Below are 17,719 nucleotides of genomic sequence, written 5' to 3'. Positions count from 1 at the left end.
GTGAATAATATGTTATCCTTTGCCTTCTTCATTGGTAGAGGGTTGCAGCAGGGCTGTCCTTTATCCCCACTGCTATTTGTTCTGGTGATTGAGCCCTTGGCACAATTGATTAGGATGGACCCAATATACTGTGGGTGGAGGTGGGATCATACACACAAGGACCAGGTGGCATTGTACACTGATGACGTTCTGCTATATATCGCAAACACCAATCAGGTCCGTGTAGCCTTCCTTTGTTGCGTTGCTCTGAAGAGGCGTTGGGCTTGTGAATGAACCCGGCTAAGTCAGTGCTGGCGCCATTGGCTCCAGCGCATTTGCTACGACTGACAAGACGAGATCCCTATCTGTCGCAGTTCTTGCATGTTCTTCAGAATTTTCTGCTTCCGATTCCCCGCTCATGGTTTCTGGCTCAGGATAGAGCGGCAGCGGGCTTTCTTTGGCGTGGTACAAGACATTGCATTGCGCTTTATTACTGTCAGAGGGGTACATACAAAATGGGGATGGTTATGGTCAACCTACAGCTGTACTACTTGGCAACACAGTTGCTGGTCATTCATGACTGATTTAATGGGGGCTGGGCGGATCCGGTCTATCAACTTCAGTTGACGGCGTTGAGTTTTCCCCAGATATTGCCTATTGTTTATGGCTCTCCAGTCCCTCGTGACCTAGAACCAGTGACCAGGGTGCTCTTTTTTTCCTTGCGGGCAGCTTTAAGGCATACACGCTGGGACAATGTGCTTACCCAGCAGACCCCTTTGTGTCACGGTACCCAGCTGAAGGAATCAACGGCTCTGCAGGGGTTTGGGAGGTGGGATCTGCTGGGCCTATCTCTACTAGGGGATGTATGGAAGGATCCATGAGATCTTTTCAGGACCTTCAGCCCACCCATCAACTTGCCCACACTCAGTTTTGTAAATACCTCCAGCTTCGACAGGCCTTTACATACACTTGCCGTGCGCTGACACAATACCAGAACACAGCCCGCTGGAGGCCAAGGTATGAATGGGAGCTTTGGGGAAGGTATCTCCCAGCTGTATAAAATGCTAATTAACAATACCCTGGGTGACTTGTATCATCTTCGGACCCGCTGGGAGGGTTGGTTGGTCCTCTGGAGGGCAAGGATTGGCGGGATGCTTTGATGGCACCCAGGTTGATAACCATATCATCTAGATTGAGAGTGATATAGCTGAATTTCTTGTGCAGAGCATACCTCTCTCTGGCGAGGCTACATCAAGCAGGGCTACGAATCTCCCCCAATTTCCGCCAGTGTGGGGGGGTCTGGCGGATTTTTTTCACAGGGTATGGGGTGCCCCCAAATTGTGGTATACTGGCAGAGGCTTTTTTGAGAACTGAATGCAGTGGTGGGTTGGGGACTGCAGCTATTGTTGGCATAGGTTTTGCTGGGTGTGATGGATGGAGTGGGAGGATTGAGGGCAGAGAGGACTTTTATGGGCACTGCACTTATGGTGGAAAAACAGGACATTGCAGTGCATTGGAACTCCTCTGCTGCTCCGACCCTTCTTAGGTGGAAGCACAGGGTTGATTGGTGTGCTAACCAGGAGAGGTTGGTTTATGAGGTGAGAGGATGTCCCCGCAAGCATACATATGTGTGGGGGAAATGGCTGGGTCTCCAGCCATGAATTGTCAAGGACATAAGGGACTTGGGACGGGCAGGGGGTGGATTTTGAGGTTGTTTGGTCTAGTCATTTTTCAAGGTGTACTATTTTCTGCTTGTACTGAAGCTTATCATTCTTGTTACTTTGTGTCCTTTGCCCTGTGTTGTACTTTTTGTATATCTTTAAAAACCAATAAAATTGTTTGTATAAAAAGAAATTCAACACGTCCAGTTTAAACAACACATCTGTATTAAAATTATGTTTTATCATAGGTGTATGTTAGTACTATTGCACCTTGCTAAGATATTTTTTTAACCTTTTTTAGATTTGACATTAAAGACAAAGACACCTTTTTTGACAATGCAACTCGAAGTCGAATAGTAAGTATGCATATTTATAATTTCATCACTGGAAGCTTGCGTGCTTGATTGTATTTATTCAGGACATGATGCTCACCTGGCTATTCTGCCTGACTTAATCCTATTATGCTTGTTCCGTTGTTTCCCAGCAACCAGGTGTAACCAAGCCCTGCAAATCTGAGTGGTTTGCACACACTCACTTTCACTCTCATTGGCTGCTCAAAAACAAGATTATCAGAGTCACTCTTCTCAAATGATGTGCCTTTTCTACAATTTGTGCTAGGTTAAAGCACTGGTAGTTTAATTATTTGAAAAATATGATGCTAGAATGGAAACAGTTTGCTTACCAGTATCTGTTATACCCATGGCATGACTTACACTACAATATATTTTACATTTAACCCCTTCGCTGCTGAGAGCCCCCCCCTTGGCTCTTTGGGATAGTTCGTGCTGAGGCCCTCCATAACTTCTTGTCCACATAAGCAATCCACGCCAGGTTTGTGTTCTTTCTTTCCTACATCCTGGGAATTTTAAAGGTACCCAGGGTGTGTGGATTACCCTTGTACGTACCAAGAAATAAGCCAATATACAGTTACATTTTGGGGGATTGGGGGGTAAAATGGGAAAAAGTGCTGCATGAGAAACCATCGTTTTTTCCCCCTGCAAATGGTATCAAACAAAAGGTTTGCGGTGCTAAAATCACCAACTTCCCTGCTTTCAGGAACAGGCAGACTTGAGTCAGAAAAACAAAATTTTCACCACAGTTTTGGCATTTGGACATACAACATTTTTCCTATGTTTTGTGCTTTCAACCTCCTCCCAGTTAGTGACAGAAAAGGGTGGAAAGCCAGTGGTGGATTCTGGGAAGCTATGCATTTCTAAAACAACATAGTTCTTAATTTAGCAAGAGAATATTTGTGCAGATCCTTCAAGTTTTTTTCTGTTAAGTTACAGTTGAATTAAAAAAAATATAAAAATTGAATTGAAAAAATAGCTATTTCTGTCTATATTTTTATCCATAACTTTTTCCAGCTATGGCAGATATTTAAAAGCAAAATACTGTTTGTCTCCTGACCCCTTCTGGTGGTGGGGATTTAGCGGGCTTGTAGGTTCACCAAGAACCCAAGATACCCAGAGCCAATAAATGAGCTGCACCTTGCAATGGGTTTTCATTGTGAACCGGGTATACAACAATTTATTTGGTAAAATATAAAAAGTGAACAATAAGTATCAAGGAAACTTATGTGTTTCCAAAATGGGCACAAGATATGGAGTTTAGAAGCAGTTGTGAATTACAGGGCATTTCTTAAAATTACTTCTTTCTACATACTGTCTTACATTTGGAAGATGCAAACGCAGAGAAAGAAAATTGGTAATGACACTTGTTCTGCTAGTCTGTGTTTCCCCAAGTCTCCTGATAAAATTTTTACCTATCTCGTGTGGATAGACCTAGTGCCCATGACTGGAAACACCCAAAATGCGACGTGGATACATCACGTTTTTCCACTGAAAACTGATGCGTTTTTTGCAAAGTGCCTAGCTGTGCTCAGCCGCCACATAAGAAAACCTAGTAAATCTGTACAGTTTTTTAAAACTAGACTCTTAGGAAAATCCAGGATGAGGTGACTTGTGGAGCTCTCGCCAGGTTCCACCACCCGGAATCCTTTGCAAACCTCAAATTGTACCTAAAAAACATATTTTCCTCACATTTCAGTGATACAAATTTCAGCAATCTGAGGGGAGCCACAAACTTCCTTTCACCCAGCATTTCCCCAAGTCTCCAATTAAAAATGGTACCTCACTTGGAGAATCCAGGATGGAGTGACTTGTGGGGCTCTGATTAGGTTCTGTCACCCAGAATCCTTTGCAAACCTCAAAATCTTTCTAACAAAACACACTTTCCTCACATTTCGGTGATGCAAAGTTCTGGAATCTCAGGGGAGATTCTTCCTTCCATCCAGCATTACCCCAAATCTCCAGGTCACAATGGTACCTCACTTGGGTGGTTAGGCCTGGTGCCGTGAAAGGAAACACCCCAAAACGCAACATGGACACATCACATTTTTCCACAGAAAACAAATGCATATTTTGCCACCCAGCATTCCAACATCCCACCCAGCATTGCCCTCGGTCTCCTGATAAAAAAATACCTCACTTGTGTGGGTGTCCAAAGTAGAGTCATCCTAAAAATCTATTAAATGAAAAACTGAGGGGAACCCATGTGGGTCCAAAAGGGCAATCTACATGTTTTTGTCCCTTCCCTGTCACAGGCGCTTGGTCCACCCACTTGGGAAACCTGGCTATTTTGGGTGGCAGAAGGACTAGGCTAATTTTTTGATGGGAGGAGTGGGGGTATTGTTCTGCCCATTCTAGGCAGCCCTTACCCCTAGATGAATAAAAAAAGGTCCCTGGTGCCTAGTGGGCATTCTGCCTTCCTGGGGGGAAGGGGGCAGATTGATCGTTATTTCCCCCATCTTCCCACCAGGGGTCAGAAAAGCTGTGCTGATTTTTGTTTTGGGATGGGGGCATTGCCCATTTTGGGCAGCCCCCACCCCTAGATGTATTACAAAAAACCCTGATGCCTAGTGGGCTTTCTGCCCCCCCGGTGGGCATAAAGACTCTGCCACTTTTTAGTAGGAGTGGGGGCATTACATTGCCCATTTAGGGCATTCCCACCCCAGATGTATATATAAAATAAAACCCAGGTTTCTAGTGAGCTTTCTGCCCCCCGCGGTAAGGGGCAGATCGGGGGCTGCTGCCCCATCTTCTATCCACAAGGGCATAAAGACTGTAAATGCTAAAAATAGGGTGGGTTGCCCAAGGGGCCTCCCCACCCATTTCCTGGTGTCTAGTGAGTGGATCCCTGCTTGGAGAGAACCCTCACCAAGCAGGGATCCACTAGGAAGGGGTACCATTGAAAAGGGGAGGTTCTCCCCTTTCCAATGATACCTCTCCCACCAAAAAGGGGAGGTTCTCCCCTTTCCAATGATACCTCTCCCATCTGCCTTGGTGTTCAGGGGGCTGAGATAGCCCCCTGAGCACAAAGGCAGTGAAAGTCAACTGAGCTAAAAAAAATTCAGTGAAACGACGTCAGCGCACCATGGACACTGATTGTCATTTCACTGAAGCAAAAAAAAAAAACCTGAGGAGATGGGGAAGCTCTCCCATATCTTCTGGGGCTGTTTCTTTCTAAAGAAATTCCTCTGGTGCCTCTGCTTGGATGGCTCCTGGACGTCTTATGCATAGAAGGGGTTAATATGTAAAAGATGTAGCAAAAAAATTGAAATATACTTTGTAATGTTATTAGTTGGCCTCAAACATGGTTGTTATTATTAATGATAACGTGATGGTTGAAAGTGATTCATTTAGAACGTTCGATTGTCATAAACATGCACTTCACTTTTGCAAGGTAAAGCTCGAGCCTTCTCTTTTAAAAGTTCTCTAGCTTTCCACAAGCATCAACAAAAGGCTATTTTAAACATGCATTTGGAAGTATGCACAAATGCAAAGCACTGTTTCTAATTGACATATCTAGACCACCCAGCTGCAATTAAAAATAGGCCAAGGTGAAATTTATTTAAATATTCTGAATAATCAGAGTCATTTTGGTAATTTTGTGTTACTGTTGTGTTTTGAAATTACCAAAAATTACATGATTGTGCCCAGTCACGTAATTTGGGTCAAAATGTCTACGCAAGAGCACAGGAATGGAGTGCAAGAGGCTACTGATTGCTGCTCTTCAGGTTCAGTTGCATTAAGCACTATCATTTTGGCACAAAATGCATTCTTGGGTTCATTTTGGACGCAAGGGTGCCATTTGCTCCAACAAATTAGCACTGAACACAAGGTTATGTGTATTACTGCATAATTGTGTAATTTTGCTATGATTTGGTGTAATTATGCTACAGCATGTTACACAAGTAAGCAATTAATTTGTACAAAATGTATTGTGAATAATAATTGACAACAAAAAGTATTTATCAGGCATTTTCCCCTAATATATGTAGTAGGTATAGTGGGTAGTTATATTTAGGACCTCGTTTCCTTAGGAAAAGCATTTTTTGTTTTGCCAATAACTTTAGCACCAATTGACGAATCGTCATAAAACTTTTAGTACTAACTAGTAGAACAGTCAATTCAGCTGCTGTACGGAAAGCTTCAGTGTGATTCGTCCAGTGGAGGCTAAAGAAAAAGGGTGGGTCCCAAAATGCTTTTCCTCTATGCATTTTTCCATAGGGAATTTGACCACGGGTACAGCTCTGAACGACTGGATGGAATTGTACCAATTTTTGCAGAAAAGTTGCTATTAAAAAAGTGTCCCGGTGATTCTTCTTGTGCATGGAAAGATTTGGGGTCATCCGTGAAGCAGGGCTGAAAAAAAGGTGAGGTAAAAAAAGTTATGTTTCCCATTTTAATTCCCATAGGACCTTTAAACACAACAACAGCCCAAACCACTGGACAGAATTACACCAAATTTAGCAGAAAGCTAGCTTTCCATACACCGATTACGCTTCCTCTTATTTGATGTAAATCCATTAAGTAGTTTTGGAAAATTAAAAGAAATCCAAATTTGTATATCTCTGGCCATGATGACTTCGCCAACACTGACGAGCTTGTGTATGGAAATGCAAAGCTCTGATTGGGTGCCAACACTTCATCCAAGAGGTGTTGGCACCCATCCTGGGACTTGGCTTAGCTGAGTGCCTCGAAAAAAATGGGAAGGAAAGGGGTCAGAGTAGAGACACCATGATCCCTTAGGTCTGGTGCTGGTGTGCCAGTAGGGGCTTGCCAGGGCAAAAAAAACATTTTTTTTAAACATAAGATTTGCCATGAATCTGCAAAATTCATTAATTTGCCTAAAAAAAATAGAAAAAAACAAGCACAGGCTCCCATGCTTGTTTCTTTTTAAAGACCCTAGGTGGGCTAGGTCCTGGTGGCAAAGTGAAAATTAAGGACTTTTCATTGCCCCGGGGACCACCACCTTCCTGGGACTTGGTTGTATTTGAATGAGGGGGCCACTTGCCTCCCTTTCCCCGCAGCCTTGGGGACATCCACCTCCCCATGGCTTCCTTCTATTGAAATGCTGCAAGGCCACACGGCTCCCCTGATGACCCAAGGACTACCACCTCCTGGGACTTCATTCTATTTGAAAGGGGGAGGGCTGCACAGCCGACTCAACAGCCCTGTGGACCGCCACTGTCCCAAATCTTCCTTCTATTTCAATGTAGGGAGGCTATGTGGCTCCACCACAGCCCTGGGGACCACCAACTCCGTGAGGCAAACATGAAAAAAAGAAAGGGGGTCTGTTTCAGATCCCCGCAGCCCTGGGGACCTCTACCTCCCCAGGGCCAAATTCACAACTGGAGGGGGCCAATGGTGGCCCTTGGGACCGCCAAGCCATAGGGTCGGCTCCTGCTGTGTCCAGAGGTGCCGACCCCTGGGACATAGCTGTTTGCTCTTGCTTAGTCGGAGCTGACAGCTCCGACCAAGCAAAAGCAAACAAAGTCTGCTTCCTGCAAGTGAGAGCTGTCAAACAGTTCTTCCTTGCAGAAAGCAGAGTTTTTATCTGTCTTCTATGCTCACAAATATGTGTGTGGGGAAGACAGATGAAACATTGCTACATATATGTTATTTTTTCAAGCTTCACCTGCTTAAATGTTTCAGATGAAGAGGTTTTTATTGAACACAATATATACCCAGTGCAATTAGAAAATGGAAATCCCACTATTACAATATATACAGCTACTTCCAATATATACAACAATAGAAGTTAGCACACATTTTGAAAGATATCAGGTCGCTTGTAGTGAAGTCTGTAGAGACCTACTTCAGTGGCATTATCGAAGCTTCCTACAATATTTGGCCAATGAAATTAGATGAACAAGTGAGACTGCAAATAGTGACAGAAATGTAAATTTTGGCATTTCCTTCATCAGTAGCAACTCATTGTCTTGGAGACGTGTGCGAGCTTTGACGTTCGTTTTCCAAAGGTGTCCTGAGACTTGACTGATTAAACAACTTTCTTTAGACAACTAGGGCTCCTGTTCAGTTGTTGAGCCACTGCATTTGATGCCCCACCACCTCTTAGAGTAAATCCCCTGCTGACTTATTCACATTTAGTTTGCTTCTAAAATGACTCACTTGAGTTACAGAAAAAGTGGATGAAAATATATTTTGTTATTTGAGTGGACCTCATATTATAAGTCAGAGCATCAATCCAAAATCTGACACTATCTTGTCATTCTGTTAAGAATAGAAGGCTATGGATGACAGGAAAAAAGAAGGACACCTTTACTTTTACTTATCATCGCCACAAAATCACATCCACCAAATTGAAACAGGCCACCTGACAAGACAACAGCATGGTTGCAGCAAATGGTGGGAATTAATATATCACATGTGAAATATTGCATGAGAAAATATTTTATCACCTACATTTGCCTCCAATTACATTGTCAAGTGAAATAAATGTAGAGTTAAGGATTCTCAATAGTTTATTACCTTTTTTATTTAGTGGATGCTAAGTTCCATAGATCATCATTGTTGACCCAAACATACTTGGGTATCTGCAGGGGAAAGGGTGAAGCTCTCCCCCCCCCCACCAGATTTAAGTAAAGCCTGGTGTGCAGGCTCACAGTGCAGCGTAACACTACAGCTGCGTAGTCTTATGCAGCTCCACTGTACGGCCATGACCTTCAAAAAACAGTCCGGGACGCTCCCACTGAAAAGATTCTGTGGATGCCCATGCAATTATAGTAATTTACAACTGCAGCATATAATCCAAAGCCCTCTGAACCACCTACTTGTCTGACATTCTGCCAATCTTTTATTTATGTAGACAGTCTGACACTAATCTTAATATTAAAAGTACAAAATATGACTCTGTATAAAACCTGGTGGGATGATGTGAAATAATTTGTGTTGATATTTTGTAGCATCTCAAATAAATTGTATTGCTTAGGAGTGTCAGAATTTGAACAAACTTTGGGGGTAGTAGAACTAGGATTGCATGCCCTTGGACCACTCTAGAAAGATAGCACAAAAAATTACAAATACGTTTACCGCAATTACGAATAATCATATATTTTCAAAAATGATTTATTGAACATTTAGAGGAGCAACCTGATAATAAACATGATTGGTCAGGTGGATAAGGTACAGAAACTAGTAACTGTGGGAGGCATGTGCACTCATTTTTATGTTATGTTGCATCATAAAATATGTTGTTTGTAGTGTGCTAGGTTTCCCCTTTATTTTCCAATCATAATTGCTGTTCTACAACACCAGAAAGTATTTATTTTGGTGTTCCTATTTGGAGACAATGTACAAACAAATAACTTTTTGTCACTATTATACAATACTTCACATTCAAAAAGAATTTGAGCAAAATACCATCTCACTAAGAAATAATGTGACATGGTGATAAATGTCGAATGGGTGCAAATTAATGCAGATCAAAACAAGTGTTTGCAAGACTGTAGTCTGGCTTTTAAGTGAAAGTTTCTATTATTGATTGACAAGTTTGTGTTACATTGTAGACAGGCAGTGGCAGGACGCAAGAATGCATCAATGGGTGTATCAGTGGATGTATGAGTGCTAAGTGCATGGATAAGCAATGATTGCTTGCATGGATGGAAATATCCATTTATCTTCCTGTTGACTCATTCACCCATCCATATAATGGTACGCAAACACACACACAGTGAAGAGACATTTCCAATTTTGCTAGACATGTTTCCTCCATCAATGCTGGTTTAAAAGGCTGGTTCTATTTTTGGACAGCTCACGTAACAATCTAGGCAGCTGCAATCAGAGTTCCACAGGTGTAAATTATTTTATCAACAAATTGATTTTACTGAGCTGTTTATTTTGTTGGCCCATTTTTCCAAAGCCTGACATCTATTTAAAGATGTACGATTACTCTAGCTGGCAAATATCCTAAAATGGGGGATAAGAAATCACCAGTGACCCCTCCCTCCCAACCTTCCAAAAGACCATCTTTACTGGCAACCAAATAATTCTCATATAATTTCTAAAGGTTCAAATGGTTTCATCTGTAAGCCCTGTCAACAATGTTGGCAAATCCCAAGATGGGTCTGCCACTGGAGAAAGTGGTTTATTTGGAAAAAACATCATTAACAATCTCCACACTAGAGGACACAAGCTGATTAGGATCCATCCTTGAATGCATTAATAGCTGCCCATTCTGCTGAAAATGTTGAAGGAGCAGGAGTTTTAAGAATCTGCTCTCCTTAACACTATAGAACTTGAAAATGGTCTATCCCACTGAATCCCAGCTCTTCAAAGGACACTGTTGGAAATGGGCTCCACCCATTTAGTGTGCCAGGATTATTTTGCTTTTTCAATCACACAGTTTTCCACTTTTTACTGTGGATGATTTTCATTACTACTGTCTCATCCATGTACTGACTCTTTACCACCTGTGTGTGCGCTTTTTAAGATACGGCGACTGAAACGCAGCAATGGTAAGGGGCCCTTAGCTTATTACACATGTGCACATATGTGAAGGCTGCATGTGTGAGACTACTGTCTTAAGACCAGTAACTGCGTACAGGTATCCTGACGCAGGGCAGACTCTGTAGGGTTTGATGATGAATGCCTACATGCCTTATGTATTAGGGGCATTCATAGTTAAAGTCGGTATGGCTTACTGTTTTATCTACAGAGACAATGTGTTATATATATAGGGTGAATCTTCCTTAGAGGACAGTTTTGCTTCCCTTTGGCCTACAAAGTCCAATACGGTATCGAAACAGTTCAAAACATGTGTGCCAAGTTTAAATAGGCAAGTCCCAAGAGTCTACATTCATACCTTAAGGGTCGTCCAGAATTATCATATTTCTCTGGCTCAGCTGCACTAAAAGAAGCCAGGCCTTTTGTCATCCTGCTTGGCCAGGTTAATTACTGTCCTTTGGCGTACTGTGTTACTTGGACTGGTGTCAAATGCAACTTCATGGTGTTTAACCTGAAACCCAACTTGTGAAGAGTACTGGTTGTCACCAGAACTGCCACCTGAGCCGTGGAGAAAAGGATGTGCAGAATATTCAAATAGGGGGCAAAAGAAAAAAACTTTAGGTTGGAAAACCACCACCACTGGTGCCAATACCATTCAGAAGGTCTGCAGTGATGTTGAGAGACTGAAGAGTAGGGCTTGAAACTGGAAATTATGCCCATTTACATGGAATATCCAGAATGGTTCACACTCAGAGAGGATTAGAACATGAAGGTTTGCATCTTCCAAGATTAGTGTAGCCAGAATGTCACCCCCATAGGTCAATGGAGTAATTGTCTGAAACAAAGTCATCTTAAACTGATTCAACAGAACAAGCTTGGGTTCCAGACCCAATATTGTATGAAAAGTTACCTGTCTTTACCACAAGGAAAAGGATTGAATACAATCCTCCTTTCTCCTGATGCAGAGTTACCAAATATATTGCTCTTGTCTATAGTAATTTTTCGACTCCGACAACATTGACAACCTCTTTACTTTGTCTATTAACAATGGTGTAGGCTTGAAACATGGAAGTGTAAGAAAGCGTCTGAAAGCAATTCGATAACTTTCCTGAACTTTTGAGAGAACCTAGTGATCTGTTATATGCGCAGTCCATTGTGGAAGAAAAAAACTTCAATCTTGAGCCTACTTCCATTTAGTCACTTCATGTTTTTGTCAGATTAACCGTGTGATCGGGGGCTTGTTGACAAATGCTGCTCCCTGGCCACAGAATGAAAATAACAGTTGTTACTGGCCTAATTGGTTTTTCTTTTGTACAAATTACTTTTTCCCTTGAAACAGTTTAAACGGTTTTATTATCTTCTTTTCTTCTGTCTATGTTTGCACCATCTCATTTAACTCCTCCTCCAAGAGCTTCATACCAGAGAATGGTAATTTCTAAACTGAGGTTCGTTTCACAGTTTCCAGTTCCCGCAGCTTTATCCAAAGAGTTCTCCTACCTGCTACTGCTGCACTAGCAGATGATGCAGAAGCCCATAGATTTTCTAAAGTCACATCAGAAATGAAATGTGACTTTCATCTTGTCCAGAATTGTAGTAGGATTGCCATTCTCTTGAATGCAATCATAAAGACTCTGAAAGACCTTTAACAAAACTTGAGAAGCATATGCAATGTAAATACTAGCCTTTATGCTTAAATTAGCTGTTGCATAAGATCTTTTCAATGCAGACTCAACTTTTTCTGTCTACTAGGGCTTACAGAGTGGCCTACTTTGACAAGAGAGATGAAGAGAAAGCCATAGATGACAGGATTAAAATAGCTGTTGGGACTGGAGAAAATGTTACAACACAACATTCAGTTAAATAGCTTTTATTTAAGAACTATGGACTATTCTACTTGTTGAATCTTTCCATTCTTTTAACACAGTGCTCATAAACACATTGTGGAAAGGAAGATCCTTCATAGACGTACAGCTATATTGTGTGTAGAATCCTCCCTCATTTGTGGTCTTTCAACAAAACCCCAAAACATCCTGTATATGACTGGGCATATCTCAAGACGCCTTCCATTGAATATATTTCCCTTTCTTAGAAGTGCCTTGATCATCATCAGACTCCAATCTTTGCCTTTTATCCTGTGGATCATTCACTGCTGAATCTACAGTCTGTTTTATAATCTGCAGCAGTTCTGCTCTAGAAATCTGTAGTACATCCTCCTCCTCCATTTCCTCTACTTTACAGAGCTTTATAGCTGTCTTGCCACCTGAACCTAGTGGATCCCATAACTGAGGAAATCAAATCAAAGTTGTGCTGCAACTACAGCTTTGTTTTTTTATATCAGTTGGTCAGCAGCCAAGTGTTTCCAAAAATGAGAATTGGGAGCTGAGATAACCAGCCTGCAGTCTTCCCAGCATCCTGAGCATTAACACACATTCTTTTCAGCCCAGTAAACTCCTCTGTGATCCTCTGTGATCCCTGAAATTGCTTGCCTTCGGCACACTCCTGACCACTCCCTGCTGTAGCCTCACACATCAGTGAGGTACGCAGCAACAAGCAGTACAGGAGTAATACTGTCCGCCCTGCAGAGAAGCAAACCTAATTTATTAAATATAAACTTCAATATTATATGAATACACTTGCAGGGTCTTACCTCTGTTGGCTGACAGAATACAGAGAGGGCGGGGGGACTCTTCTGTCTGGAAAGCCCATTCAGAGCCTGTCTGGGGACAAAGCTGCCTCCAGTTGTGATGACTGTGATGAGGAGAACTAATGGCCAGGTAATGAGCAATAAACCTTATTGTGACTGCAGCCTTTTCAGGAACAATTCACTATACTTTTTTGAGAATTCGTACTCCAGAGGAGACCCTCAAGATCAACATGATGCCAAAACCAAAAATTATGGTATTTATTTTTAAATCTGCCAAAGTGGGGATGTAATTGACACAATTCATATCACTACTAATGGCACAATTACTAAAAAGTGTAAAAAGGGCGGGTGCCATCTCACAGCCTTGCAATACACTAATTTCACAGTGATGAGGCTTTACTTTACAGTTTCACTTATTTCCACATCAGTTGAAGAAAAGGGAATGTATGATCAACAGTACTCATTTTTGCCTTACACCCTTGTTCTGTGGTGGAAAGTATATTAATATCTACAACCCAAAATCATTTATAGAAGTTTGTTGTATATTTCTAAGCTCCTGGGATAGCTAGGAGGTTAATTTCTATAATACTTTTTTTCCTGGTAGCCAATGCAGGTCAGACAGACATCAAGAAATTCTGGGCAGGGCCCTACGTCTGCCCACTTATGTATTGCACAGCATGGGATATCCTACTTGACAACAGCTTTTATTTGAACACATTTCGTTGTGCATGAGAGTTTAGGATGCTTTGGGCATTTCTGTTTGAAAACATACTACACCATTTTTACCATTTTAAGGGCCTTCTTCACTTCCCAGATATAGATAAAAATGTTCACCGGTGCACACAACAAAATAGCTTGTTATTGTTGTCTATGGGTTTTCGTCTAACCTGTCCCAATAGCATCTGTCTTTTGGGATGCAGGTAGTCTCTGATAGGAAAGGCCCCTGAAAAAAGTAAACTAAAATGGTCCCCATTTCTCCAGCCACTATTTTAAGCTATGTGACTATGTCCCTGCTTTCGATTACCCATGATGGTAAAAGCTATTTTATTGACTCCTTTTTTTAAATGAAACTGTATGGCATTTATCTGCCTCCCTCATTGCTTCATCTCTTTACACCTCCTTCAAGACTGCCACAGATATTTATTTTCACCAAACATCAAAGAACATCGTCACCCACCAGGCCTCAGCTGTTCCTCCTTTGCTACTGGGTGCCGCTACTTTCTTCTGAGAAACGACCCCTATTTCAAAATCAGTTTTTTTTTATAGGCATGTGTGACTAGAGGGGATGGGGTACCAAGTTTCCATTCCTTTCTGCAATTTTTGTTTGGGCTGGGATTTGAAGCTAGAATGATAGCCATTTCAAACCAAGAGGGATCAGGTATAAAAACTGAGTTGTGACCAGCATAAAGTCAGCCAAAAGAATGCTAATCACATTTTACTAAACACTGCGGCTAATATTCAGGCAGGGTATAAAATGCAAGCTAAATCATGGATAAGTAACATAGGCAATCTAAATATAGTACTGAATTGACTATATGCTACTTTTAAGCCTGCTACAGACAAATCATGCATGTTGCCTTTCTCATAAGCAAGTGGGCAAACTACCTATCTAACTGAACTTTGTAAAACTCTACTAAACCTTAGTGCACAATTACAGTTGAATGAAAAATTGTACATTGTCATTTTGTTAAGCAAAAGGTTGTTATTTTTAAGACAGAGCACAGATGTCTGTAATGTTATAAGTCTGTCCCATTTACTCCAGTGATCAAATACAAGATGTCCAGAGTGAAAACAAAATAATGGGGGTCAAAGCAAAGCAAGCACTGGCAATGCCAATATATATCTTGCCTATGCACAAAAGTGCCTTTTGTGTCATTGATGGGCTAGCCTCTTATCATACATGCCCCCTGTTACTCTTCTTTGCACTTACACTTATGCATCCTTTCATCAACCCACTGACTCATTCTTCCATTCACCCTCTGACACAACCACAATATAGCACACACAAACCCAACAAGATAAATGAGTAAAAATAAAAGCAGAAAAAAGAAAGCATATGCTTGCAATAACAAAACTAAACAGAGCAGGGGGTGGCTATCTTGTAAAAGTATTGTAAGTAGTATATTGTTGTTTTAAAATTCAAGCATGCCCACCACATTTAGAACAAATGTATTGCCCATCTTGGAATGGTAAAACAGTAATCCAGTTTCCAAAATGGTCTTCTTGTTTAGATGCTTAGAAGAAGTGCCCTCATGGGATAGGGCACATTGCAAATGAATGAGCAGCAAGCAAGAGATCTGTTAGTACTGCCTGAAGAGCTGTAGTATCCTCTTAAGAAACATTAAAATAAAAGGAGTGGAATCAAATAAATATAGTAGCAAATTAAAAACTAAAGGACTATCCAACCAGCCCTGACACCGAAGCACATTTATTTTCAGGTGGATGTACACACAATTAAAAAAGCATGCAAACGACATGAGAGCTAATAACTGATGCAGACTGAACCATCACCACATGCAGTCCACTGAATAGATGGAATAGAGTATAAAAGACACTAAGACAGGCCAATGGTGGAACAAAGCTGACCCAAAGGCCCTCTGTGTGTTTATATGGATCTATAAAGATGTATGTATTATTTTATGATTATTTGACAAGATCGTGGCAGACAAATAAGAAGAAATACTAGCAAGAATTATTACAGTGCAAATCTTGTCCAGAGTGGGTAACCAATACCAAATACCAAACTCCTTCCTACAAAAGTACAAAAGTAATCTGTAACATTTTATGTAACAGAATGCCCATTTGAAGGCTTTAATACAGAGAAATAACAATACACCCTTAAATACCTTGCAATCAATGTATCAGGCCTGCTGCTTTATCATACCATTTTATAATAAACAGATCAGACCTATGACATTCAAAATATTGTTTTACAAATGAACCAATCAGCACTCTAGCTCTTATAATTGGCTTGTCACCATAACCATCTGAGGACTCTTGCTGAGCTTATGTTTTTTCAGAAGAAACCATCAGGTAAAGTCAAAAAATTACATAGTATACAACATTGCAGCTGGCAAAGCAAACTACTGTCTCGGCTAATCGAGCCTAATGAGGATTCTGACTGCAAATCATCTACACCAATTGTTTATCAGAGGGGGCAACCAGCATCAAAACCCTTGCCTGCTACAGTAACATAAGAGAGAGATTGTAAGAAAATACCTATCTGTAGACTTTAATACATAGTGATAACAATCTACTCTTAAATGCATATAGACTTTAACCTAGGTTTTTCACAGACAATACGTCAGGCCTACTTCGTTTATTGTAACCTTTCATTATAAACAATCAGGCCTATTACTTTTTTTATTGGCTTGTCACCATAACCAACTCAAACATATTGCACTTATTCTAAGCTTTCTACAGGGCAACTATCTAGCACATAGTCATAAATGGTCAAATGTACCCAAAATTACATTTAGCAAAGCAATACCCTATAGGCCTGATTATGACCTTGGCAGATGGGATACTCCTTTGCAAATGTGGTGGATATCCCGTCTGCCGTATTACAAGTTCCATTATAGCCTTTGGAACTTGTAAAACAGTGGGCGGAGTATCCCATCTGCCAAGGTCATAATCAGGCCCTATTTCTCCTAGGAGACTCTTACAAGGGTTATCGTAGTGCATATATTCAATCCCTGTGCTTTGTTAAGATGGATCACCAACACCAAAACCTTTGCCCACTACAGTGATCTGTGAAATTTCCATCTACAAAGCCTAGCTGATCATCACATAGCTGATCATTTTTATTTATTTTTATGGACATCTGAGAAATTCAGCTGGAAATAAGTTTTCTTTTGTTTAATTTTCCTGAAATTCACAAGCAGAGCAATGGATATGTGCGGCCTAGTGCACATGTATAGACCAGTGATATTCTGTAATATTTCTCCCTCATGGTTAAATGTAAAATTCACCGAATTTGCTAAAAGCACCAAATTTAATAAAGCACTACTTCCTTGCTGCATTTGGTGAACTTCTCTTTGTTAATGTTTCTACTTCCATGTGGTGTTTTTTACAGCGATAGTTCTTTTTAGATTCGCCATATATTTTCTTTCTCCTCCCCTTAACCATTCAGCAACAAATGTGATGAAGACCAAGTGATTCTGTTGTATTTTAGTTTCGAATAACTTCAGGTAGATTGGTGAGTATATTACAAAAACATGTTTAATTGAAGGTACATTGTGGTCATGACTCAAAGTCCACACTGACATTTCCCAGCATGGCCATCAATGGATCCCTAATGCTACTGTACTGTATTAATGCTCATGACATCTCAAATACTATGGCCCTCATTATGACTTTGACCACCAAAGCCATGGGCTCCAGGGACAGCCATTACTGGCAGTCTCCCACTCGCCGGATCACAGGTACTGCCGGATTTCTACCACACTTTGGGCGGAAATCCAGCAGTAGTCATGCTGGTGGGCGGAAGCACCCCGGTGGTTTCACTACTGGCCCCACCCTGCCAGAGGACACCTCCCGCCATATTATGGTCCATAATATGGCGGGAGGTGTCCTGCTGGCAGGGTACTGCTGGCAGTGGAAGCACCCCATTCCGTTCCGTGCCG

At 41.3% G+C, this 17,719-nt stretch overlaps 1 protein-coding gene across 2 annotated transcripts in view; it reads left to right on the top strand.

Annotated features, from left to right (window-relative positions):
- ANO2 (anoctamin 2) overlaps window positions 1–17,719 on the top strand; it is a 1,564,866-nt gene that overhangs the window by 531,194 nt on the left and 1,015,953 nt on the right. For both annotated transcript variants that reach the window (XM_069228438.1, XM_069228439.1), the window contains one exon: window positions 1,942–1,996. In XM_069228438.1, the coding sequence (XP_069084539.1) occupies window positions 1,942–1,996 (55 nt within the window). The remainder of the gene's footprint in view (window positions 1–1,941; window positions 1,997–17,719) is intronic.

This window comes from Pleurodeles waltl, chromosome 4_1, assembly GCF_031143425.1.
Source record: "Pleurodeles waltl isolate 20211129_DDA chromosome 4_1, aPleWal1.hap1.20221129, whole genome shotgun sequence".
NCBI classification, from domain to species: Eukaryota; Metazoa; Chordata; class Amphibia; order Caudata; family Salamandridae; genus Pleurodeles; species Pleurodeles waltl.
The sequence above is the reverse complement of the archived record's forward strand: the minus strand, read 5'-3'. Positions and strand labels throughout refer to the sequence as shown.